We start from the raw sequence: 11,187 nt of genomic DNA, 5'->3' as shown, positions 1-11,187 counted from the left end.
CCTGTTACGAAACATGAATCAAACGCAGTGGAAATCTTTTACTTCAGGAATGTTGACAGAGCACCAATAACGGCGTCCCAAGTGAAAAAGGCGACACGTACTGACCCTGATTTGTCAGTGGTTATGGACATGGTATGAATGGACGTTCAGTAGACGATGACTCTACCTTGAAACCTTACATCAATAGGAGGTGGGAACTTAGTGTCCAGTCTATGGGGAAGGAGGATCATTATTCCACAGTCGCTGCGTGCCAAAATGTTAGATCAACTTCACGCCGGACACAGTGGAATAGTGAAAATGAAAGAAATGGCAATAAGTTATTTTTGGTGGCTAGGTCTGAACAAAGAAATCGAACACCTGGCTATGAGTTGTTCATCTTGTCACAAAACCCGTAATAATCCACCAGCAGCACCACTTCATCCATGGGATTTTCCTCAGGACCCATGGTACCGCATTAATATTGATTTTGCGGGTCCCTTTCAAGAGAAAATGTTTCTAGTTGCTGTCGATGCACACAGTAAGTGGCCCAAAGTAGCTATGATGAAATCCACAACATCTGAAAAGAAAGTTGCGGAACTGGGAGAAATCTTCAGTAGATTTGGAGCACCTGTCAAGCTTGTTTCTGATAATGGCCCTCAACTCGTGTCCAAAGAAATGTCAGAGTTGCTGCAAGCCAATGGAGTACAGCACATCAAGTCGGCTCCATACCATCCTGCGACAAATGGGCTAGCAGAGCGATTTGTGCAAACCTTGAAACACGCATTGAAAGCATCACAAGGACAAGGAACTCTCCACCAGCGACTACATGAGTTCCTTCTCAAGTACCGGACCACACCACATTCAACTACGAAGGCATCACCAGCTAGCTTCATGTTCAACAGAGAACTACCGACAAACTTGGATCTTCTTAAGCCTCCAGCAGTGAAAGACATTGTTCAGGCAAGTCAAAGAAAACAAATATTGCATCGGGACATTCATGCCAAAGACAGAGTCTTTGCACCAGGCGACACAGTGTTCGCTAGGAATTATCAAGGCAAAAGTAAGTGGATTCCTGCTACTATTATTGCCCAAACCGGACCTGTCTCCTACACAGTTCAGACAACTGATGGTGTTTGGCGCCGCCATGTGGACCAAATTGCAAGAGTGTCTCCAACCACTCCCGAGTTGCCTGTGACTATGGACTGTGACGAAAATGTTGAGAAATGTCGATCTGAACCTAACAATGACTCTTCACCCGCGACAAAGTCAGTCAGCCATACTGTTGTTCCTAGTTCAGAGAAATTTGTAGAAGAGAGTGCACCAGTAACTGAACCTAGTCCGATTGTAGAAAAGGCTGATGTCGCTCCCAAACGTCGTTACCCTACTCGAGAAAGGAAAGCACCTGATCGGTTGGATTTGGAAGTGTGTTAAATGAATCTTTGAGTTTAACAGTTGTTAGTTATACTGAAAAGTTAATTAGCTAAGGACAATAATAATTGTAGTGTTGCCCTTGCGTGTGTATGTTGACACAAGTCAACAGCGAGCCAAACTCCATTCAAAATGAATACGGGAGTCAGGAAGTAGCGTCCAAGCTCCAAGTGCTTTATTGAGCAGCACTGTCATATCCAGGATGAACCAGAGTGAAACTAAAGAAAATAAAACAATGTGCATCAACAAATGACTGCCTAATCAACCAAATCAAAGTATCAGCATCTTACATGTAAATGAGCTACGGCACAATCATCTTGAAAGCTCCGCATAAACATAAAGCACAAACTATCTCAAAGTAGTCACAATAAAGTTTATAAACTGCACAATTTGTTCAAACATCAAAATACAAAATTAAGAACACCAAATAACCCTCCACCGTGAATGTAGCACTTACAGACGATGCTTTCGATGGCGCAAACAACACAGAGATGACAACAGGTTGAAAGTCGAATCCCCCTGTCTCACCACTCTGTCTCCACTGCTTTCAATGCGCGGAGGACTCTGAACTGCGGATCTAAGATGGCCGCCGGACTATTTCCTGTCAAACCGAGTGTCAAAATAAGAGAGTTATAAAGGTGCACTTTGTAAAATAAAGGGCAGAACACTCCCCGCCTGGCATATATGAAGATGCCACAAAAAAACAATTTACATTACCCAAGCTACGGCAGTTTATATGTAAACGTCTCTATTCCTTAAGAAGTAGAATGACCTCCGAGACGGGCCTGAGAAACTTCTTGCTTGATCCCTGTTTGTTCACCTTGAGCTCCACTTTACGAACTCTTCCATCACTGCTGGGGAAGACGTTAGTAATCACAGCCATGGGCCAGTCGTTTCTTGCTGCAGCGTTGTCTTTCAGCAGAACAATGTCCCCTGTTGTAATGTTGGGACATGATTCTTGCCACTTGTTCCTGGTTTGAAGTGTCTGCAGATACTCCCTCTTCCATCGCGTCCAGAACTGGTCTGCGAGCCTCTGCACCTGCCTCCATTGCTGTTTGTAGCGATCTTTCTTGTCGAACGTTCCAGGTGGAGGTGGGACGCTACCCTTCTGGGTGAGTAGCATCATAGGAGTGAGTATCTGAGGTAAGTCTGCATCCGTAGAGATGGGAACCAAGGGTCTGGAGTTCATAATCATTGTGACTTCTGCCATCAACGTAGATAGAACTTCATGGGTTAAGCTTGCCCCACATGTATGCATTAGCATTGCGTCCAGTATTCTCCGTGCCACACCTATCATGCGCTCCCATGCGCCTCCCATGTGTGAAGAGTGTGGTGGATTGAAAATCCAGGTACAACCTTGACCGTTGACATACCTTTGAACTTTGGGCTCTTGAATGACCTGGTGGAACTGCAGTTCGTTGCAGGCACCAACAAAGTTGGTTCCACAGTCTGAATGCAGCTGTGCCGAGGGACCACGGATGGCAAAGAAACGTCGAAGTGAGTTGATACAGCTTGAAGCATCCATGCTTTCAATGACTTCGATGTGGACGGCACGTGTACTCAGACACGTAAAAAGTATCGCCCAGCGCTTGCTGTTAGCTGAACCTCCTCTTGTACGCCTTGAAGTTACATTCCAAGGTCCAAAGACATCGAGACCGGTGTAGGTAAAGGGTGGTGAGGTACTCAACCGTTCCACTGGTAATCAGCCGGGTTATCTTCTGTGGACACATATTTCCACTGTTTTGGATGTGAGGATTGTCGTATTCTCTGGACTCTATTGTGGACGTAAACATAGAACCTTTTGCATTGGTTGTATATATAGCCAAGTACGACCTTACTGTCGCAGTAGAAAGTCACATCATCTGGCTTGAAGTCAATTTCTTCCACGATGAGCTCTGCCATCTCGATGGCTAAGACAGCAGCGCATAATTCTAATCGCGGTATGGTGGGCTTGGAGGATGGTGCTAGCTTCGCCTTCCCAAGGATGAAGCCAACGTCGACTCTACCATCTTCCGTGGATGTCCTGAGGTATGCTACAGAACCGATGGCTTTGGTTGAGGCATCTGAAAAGATACAGATTCTCTTTCGCATGGCAGTTGAGAGAGAAATGACTGTATAGGCACGAGGAATGTGAAGTTCTTGTAGATCTTTAAGTGAGTCTTTCCACATTTCCCATGCACTGCATTTCTCCTGTGGGAGGGGAGCATCCCAATCGGTTGCTTCCGTAGCCAGCTCGCGGAGCAAGAATTTCCCTTGAATCGTAACAGGAGCTGCGAATCCTAAGGGATCAAACAAGCTGTTGATTGTTGAGAGAACGCCACGACGTGTGAATGGCTTCTCCTCAAAGGACGTCTGAAAGGTAAAGGTGTCTTTACTGATTTCCCAGATTAAACCCAGACTGCGTTGTATGGGGGCCTCTTCACCACCAAATGTGAGGGTCTTGGACGTTTTTTTCCCGGTCTTCTACTGGAAACGCCCTTAAGACTTCTAAGCTGTTTGACGAGATCTTATGAAGCCTCAAATTCGACTCAGCGAGAGATGCTTGTGTTCTCTTTAGGAGGCTGATTGCTTGCTCTTCTGTTTGCAGTGAGATGAGTAGATCATCTACATAGAACTCCCGTTCTATTACTCGTCTGGTGTCTGAGCCGTGTTTTTGCTCACCTTTGGCAGCTGCCCTTCTTAGGCCGTAGGTGGCCACTGCTGGCGAAGGGCTGTTCCCGAACACATGGACTCTCATCCTGTATCGACGACATCTTTCTTGGGATCGTTGTTGCGAAACCAGAGGAAGCGGAGGTAATCTCTGTGATCTCCTCTCACGACGAAACAATGAAACATATGTTGTATGTCCGCAGTCACTGCGACACGTTCTTTCCTGAACCATATCAGGACTCCAAGGAGACTGTTAGCCAAGTCCGGCCCAGTGAGCAGCACGCTGTTGAGAGAGACACCATCTTGCTGTGCGCTGGAGTCAAAAACTACTCTAATTTGATCCGGCTTTCTCGGATGGTAGACTCCAAAGGTGGGCAAGTACCAATGCTCTTTTCCCTTTGGCAGTTGGGGTGCAGGCTCCGCGTGGTTACGTTCAAACAGATTCTGCATGAAGTGGATAAACTGTTCTTTCATTTTCGGTTTACGGTCGAGTGTCCGTTGCAGAGCGGTGAAACGGTTTACTATCTGCTGTCTATTGTGCGGCAAAACTGTCCTCGGACATCTGAAAGGGAGCGGTGCCACCCAGCTATTGGAGTCATCTTGGAAGACCTCGTTATCCATAGTCTGGAGGAACAACTCATCTTCTATCGAAAGAGCAAGCTTTTCATCATTTTCTGTTCTCTGGAAGACGGTGAGTCCAAGTTCATTATGGTTTGTTTTTTGGTTGTAGCTTCTTTTATAGCTGTCGAACTGGAGCAGTGGGTTGGAGCTGACCATTTCTTTCAGCTGGATGTGGCTGGTGCAGGGAGTGAACAGTGAAGGTCTACCGTTTTCTAGGATGTGCGTCTTAAAGGTGCTAACAATGGGTTTGTGTATGTTGCCCAAGCACACATCGCCTACCAGGACCCAACCAAGACTATTAGTTTGAATATTCTCTGGCGCATTTTCAGGTCCATTGATCTTTCGTCTCACTTTATGAGCCTGGATGATGTCTCTGCCAAGGAGGAGGAGGATTTGAGCCTGCTGATTGAGAGGTGGAATCTCCTCGACAAGACATTTCAGGTGTGGATGACAGAGAGCAACTTCAGGTGTCGGGATTTCGTCCCGATTGTCTGGAATGTCATTACATTCTATTAGCTCGGGGAGTGGAATACTGACTCCTCCTTTTGATGCCTCAATCTGTAGACCATATGCTCTCCTGCCTGAGCTTTCCTTCATGCCTGCACAGGTCTTCAATGAATATTGGGATGTGGTCCCCTGAATATTGAAGAGATCAAAAAGTTCTGATCTAGCCAATGATCTGTTGCTCTGATCATCGAGCATAGCGTACATTGTCACAGCGCTCTCTGGATTCTTTGCAGGATATACTTTGACTAAGCATATTTTGGAGCAGGATTTTCCTGTAAGGTTGTCGCCACATACTTCTGTACATAGAGAATTAACTGATAGCTCTGGAGTGTCTTCATTTTTCTCCTCCCCGCCATGCTCGGATGATGGCTTTGGGGGGGCGGGTTTCCATGGTGGTGCTCCTGGATGCAGGGCTGAGAGATGTTGATCACTGTTGCACTCTTCACACTTTAATACAGCTTTGCAGTCACGAGCAATGAGAGAAGATGACGAACAGCACCGGAAGCATATCCCTTGTTCTTTAAGGAATGCTTTACGTTCTTCGATAGGCTTCAGTCTGAAGCCACGACATTTCTTTAGAGGATGGGGCTTATGGTGGATAGCACAGAGCTTAGCGGGAGAGTTTTTAGATTCGTCTTCACTCTGAAGAGGCGTATCGGAGATGTTAGTCTTGTGAACAGACACTGGAGCTTTAAAATTGTTGTGTTTGTTAGTTGCTTTTTCATTACAATGAGAGGAGGAACCATAAAGAAGGAAGCTAGGATCGTTGCGAGTCTTGGCTTGATGGCAGATAAAATGCGTGAAGAATGAGAATGGTGGGTAGGATACATTGTAATCTTCCTTATATCTTGAACCCTGGACCATCCATTTCTCCTGAAGGTTGTATGGCAATTTTTCCACAATGGGGCTGACACCGCGTGCTGTGTCCAGGTAAGACAAGCCAGGGAAGTAGCCATCCTCTTTTGCTGACAGTAGCTCCATTAACAGATCTCCAAGCTCTCTTAGCTTTAAGTTATCTTTGTTCGAAATGCGAGGAAAACTGTCCAGCTTCTTAAAGAGAGCATTTTCGATTACTTCTGGTGCATTGTAACATTCATCGAGCCGTTTCCAAGTCATTTGTAGTGCAGCATCTGAGTTTCCAACATGGACTGCTCTTATGCGTCTCACATATTCTGAAGATTCTTTACCGAGCCATTTTGATAGCAAATCTAGCTCCTCGCTTGCAGTAAGATCAAGGTCTCTAATTGTATTGATGAAAGACGACTTCCATGCTCTGTAGCTTTCTGGTTGATCGTTATATTGAAACAGGCCGGTGCTCACGAGTTCTCTGCGTGCCAGATATTTTGCCATTTCCATCATATCTTAGGCCTCTGAGCGACGAGCTGGTGTCTCTCTGTTATATTGCGGGGAATTAAACCTTGTATGATGACTCCACTCATCTTTCTTCATTTTACGAGATGAGCCATCTGATTTTTCTGTGATGCGATCATCTTGATGCTGTCTAAGCGATGAATGCGAGTCGTGGGGCTGGTTTAATGTTGTCTGTGGCATTACGGTTGCGGGATCGATGTAGATTTTATCTTGCATATCAGTGCTTCTCTCCATACTTTGTTTAGGAATGTAAGATGAGAGCTGAAGAGAATGCTTGTAACCCGGCTCATGTGGTAAGTTGAAAGCTAGGTCGGGTTGGTGGTTCAGACGAGATGTTTGGTCTCTCACGTACTCGCTGACGCGTTCATGTGATACTGAGGGGCTCTTTCTGCTTTGAGCAGATTGGCTCTCCTGTTCTGCTGCGGCTTCTAGCACTTCCGCCTGAGCAATAGCTGCTGCAGCCTCTTTTTCAAGATGCAAAGCATCCAATTTAGCTTCCATTTTAGCTTTGTCGACTTTAATGGTATATTCTTTCACTGCGAATGTAGCACGTGCGCGTGCAGCCTCTGCTAATGCTCTTGCTTGTGCTGCGGCTACGGTGACTGATAGTCTAGAAGATCGTGATGAGTGCGTATGCTGTGAGCCCACTTCTGATGCTGCATCTCGATGTGAAGTTGGTCGAGCATGTTTGTGCTCCATTGTGTTCTGTACTCACTGTTATCTGCCACTCTAGTGTTGTTCAGGCCAGCTGCATACTCGTCTTTTCACTGTACTGTTGCCCTTGCGTGTGTATGTTGACACAAGTCAACAGCGAGCCAAACTCCATTCAAAATGAATACGGGAGTCAGGAAGTAGCGTCCAAGCTCCAAGTGCTTTATTGAGCAGCACTGTCATATCCTGGATGATCCAGAGTGAAACTAAAGAAAATAAAACAATGTGCATCAACAAATGACTGCCTAATCAACCAAATCAAAGTATCAGCATCTTACATGTAAATGAGCTACGGCACAATCATCTTGAAAGCTCCGCATAAACATAAAGCACAAACTATCTCAAAGTAGTCACAATAAAGTTTACAAACTGCACAATTTGTTCAAACATCAAAATACAAAATTAAGAACACCAAATAACCCTCCACCGTGAATGTAGCACTTACAGACGATGCTTTCGATGGCGCAAACAACACAGAGATGACAACAGGTTGAAAGTCGAATCCCCCTGTCTCACCACTCTGTCTCCACTGCTCTCAATGCGCGGAGGACTCTGAACTGCGGATCTAAGATGGCCGCCGGACTATTTCCTGTCAAACCGAGTGTCAAAATAAGAGAGTTATAAAGGTGCACTTTGTAAAATAAAGGGCAGAACAATAATAATAATAATAATAATAATAATAATAATAATAATAATAATAATAATAAAATACTACTACTAATGTAAGGGGGGAAGAGATGTAATGTCTTCCTATGTACGTAGTCACGTAATTACGTGTGTGACGTCATCACGCAAAGTGAGCGTGCGTTGTATGAAAATGTCCGTTGTGGCTGCCTTGTTGCTCAGCTCCGGAGCCGATAAAAAAGTTGCTGATCTATCACCCGTGTCATCATTCCTGCCTACCTGAAACGACGATAGAGAACATAACACTGCATAGCATACTGGAGCAATAATTAACTCGTCTGTGTCACAGTTGAGAGATTCTGGGTTGGAAAGCTCAGGCTTTTGTGTATATAGTTTGAATATTCTTCTCATCCTCCCACATTCCCAGCGAAAAAATATAAAAATGTAAATAATAATAACAATAATAATCGGTCTATCCATTTTCTTGGCCGCTTAAGCCTATTTTATGCCTCCACGTTTGCTCTCGCGTTGATGACCGGCGTAGATCACATGATCTACGCGAGCCATGAATTTTAAGTGCCGCGTAGCTCGTGGCCGGCTGCGGTGCACACATCGCCAATCCTTGCATGCCGTAGATGGCGGGGCGTAGCTCGCTCGTGATTGGTCCGTTTGATGGCGTACTCAGCTTTTTTTCTTCTTTTTTTTCTCTTTTTTAATAATAATAATACTAATTATTATTATTATTATTATTATTATTATTATTAAATGATGTAGTATGAGAGGATATTTTTTGAGGAGAGAGAAAAAAAGAACATTTTTAATCTTTATATGAGCAAAGTCATGACCAGTAAAAGGCACACCCTTGCCTCTTGCCCAAAGTAAAATTGGAATACACTCCAACTCACCCGTCATCCTAATTAGGGCAAGCTCTGAATGGGCCATTGTATTTTGCAGTGTGCAAGTGAAGATTAATTATAGTTATCTTAATTAGTTGAGTTCAAAGTGTAGCATCCCGGGTTGAATAAAGTTGGTCTCTCCAACTGATGGTTCACAATTTATTTTTATTGACCTTTCCTTATCGTGAACACACCGTAAGAGCTACAATACAAAGCAAAATAAATACAATTAACCACTCAAACGGCATGTTCCATACATACATTTTACCCCATTTAAACCCTGTACCACAAATGAATTACCTTATTGTTTTATCTTTTGCCTACAAATAACATAGTATATACAAAATGTAACCTTTCCCTTTGCCTTTTACTTATAACGAAAAATAAACCATACAGAAATACAAATCCTCAGCAAAATAAACAGAATCTTGAGCCTTAGCGTAGTGCGTTAGCACACTCTAGTGGGTGAAAATGATAGTACAGTATTTCACCACGCAGCAAATGACACAAACAAACTACGTGAAATGTAACGATATTAATCAATTAACCATAAATATAACAAACACAAACCTCGTTCCCTTCTCAACCAGGTGCTAATGAGTAGTCGGTGAATCTTTAAACTTAGTTGTTTTCGTTCTATCTGGCTGCCGTGTACACACGTCTTCCTCAACCTTGGACGACGCTACCAAAAGGCGGGATGTCCGTTCGTTAAGTCATTTCCTTTCGATTTTTAACACTACTTCCTGTTCACTTCAAAATAAAATCGTCACCTATACTTCAATGGCGCAAAGGAACAAACAACTCTATAGCACAAAAAAAAATGCAATACCGCAAAACAACAACAGGTTCTGTTACACTCCCACCAAATCATTATACTCACTATAACTGATTATGGAATGGAGTAATAATGATTTCCTAATCAAAAATGACCTGTAACCTTTGACCTCTTTGAAACACATAGTCCTTAACGCATAAACATTAAACTGCAGAATATGAATGATCAGTCTCAAGGAGCAGAACCAGTTTCTGCACTGGGCGTTCCACGATAGAAAGCCTTCCAGAAGATTTTCCTCTCTCGATCTTCTTGTCTCCAAAAAGAATTTCCACCTTTCTCACGAGTCTATCTTGGTCGGTTACTGTGTCCATTACGCGCGCTAATCTCCATTCGTTGCATGGCAAATCATCCATCTTCTCCATTACAACATCTCCAACTTTCAAGTTTCTCCTGGGAGTGTGCCATTTGTGCCTTGCTGCGATGTTGGATAGATATTCCCTTTTCCGTTGGTGTTGCAGTTTACTGTGGAAGTGAGCGGTACTCAGTTGTGTGACATGGTGATTCTTTGGAACTAGTACTGGATGTTTCAGTATGGAGGAGCATGAAGCATTTTTGAGCCTTCCTCCCACCTTAAGGAGTCCATCGCTGCCAAGAAAAGTGTCCATTTGAAATCGTTTGCCTTTGCGAGGAAGTGCCTTTCCATTTTTTAGCATCTTTATGTTCTCTGCATCCTCACTTTCTTTGATGTCTTTCAAAATTACACATTGTGTGTTTTGTCTTTCTTGTACTGTACTATGACTTGTTGTTTTATCTCCTTTGGCGAAGCGAATGAGTCGAGCAATGGCTTGAGTGGCTTTGTACCATGAAGAGAACTTTGTTAACTTGTCTGATATTCCTTTGTGTTCTGTTTTGAGTGTGTTTAATCCATGTACCTTTTTGACCTCTCTTGTCCCGCTGCGCACTTCTTCTGCATTACCCTTTTCTATGACTTCACACATGAAGTTCACAGATTGCTCTTTTTGTCTTTCATTTTTGCTCAGTTTGTTTTTAAGAATTTGAAGTCGCACTGGAGCCACTTGCTTATTGTTTGGCAGGTATGATCTTTCCTTAAATGGGAGTGGCATTTCATAATGTCCTTCTGTGTTTTTGTTTGTGCCTTTTTTCAATGTGTTCAGAAAGAGAATGTCATCTTGAGACACTGACTTGTCATCCTTGTTATCATCCTTGAAGTCAGACTCGAGAACATTTAGTGCATCTGCTGGAGTCACCAGCGGGAGCTCTTTGACTGTGACTCTGTGACACACAGTGGACATGCTTAAAGAGTCATTTTGTGATGATGAAGATCCAACAATACTCCATCCCAATGTTGTGCGGACTGCATAGGGTTCGTTCTCTTCTCCCAAAATTACATGTCTGGGAGCCAGTGCCTTTGAACAACTGTAGCCTATTAATAAACCAACTTCACATTCTAACTGTGGGGGAATCTCGTTCACTATTGCCTTGAGATGATTCCATTGCCTTGCCGTGTCACAGGTAGGGATGTGGGAGCGGTTCACAGGTATACAGTCTTTGGTGTAAGCAGGAGGGAGTTCGATCACTTCGGAAGAGTTGTAGCCTCTAACCTTG

The 11,187-nt window shown here is 43.9% G+C and overlaps 1 protein-coding gene across 1 annotated transcript; it reads right to left on the bottom strand.

Moving 5' to 3' along the window:
* Window positions 1-1,521: 1,521 nt before the first annotated feature.
* On the bottom strand, window positions 1,522-7,819 carry LOC144023832 (uncharacterized). The gene is made up of 2 exons (XM_077529732.1): window positions 7,712-7,819; window positions 1,522-7,472 (listed from the first exon to the last, which is right to left on the bottom strand). The coding sequence occupies exon 2, from the start codon at window positions 6,541-6,543 to the stop codon at window positions 4,141-4,143; it is 2,403 nt and encodes an 800-aa protein (XP_077385858.1). The 5' UTR covers window positions 6,544-7,472; window positions 7,712-7,819; the 3' UTR covers window positions 1,522-4,140.
* Between the last annotated feature and the right edge of the window lie 3,368 nt (window positions 7,820-11,187).

Source organism: Festucalex cinctus, chromosome 8 (genome assembly GCF_051991245.1).
Source record: "Festucalex cinctus isolate MCC-2025b chromosome 8, RoL_Fcin_1.0, whole genome shotgun sequence".
Taxonomy (NCBI): Eukaryota; Metazoa; Chordata; class Actinopteri; order Syngnathiformes; family Syngnathidae; genus Festucalex; species Festucalex cinctus.
Note: the sequence above shows the minus strand (reverse complement) of the source record. Positions and strands in the feature narration are given on the sequence as shown.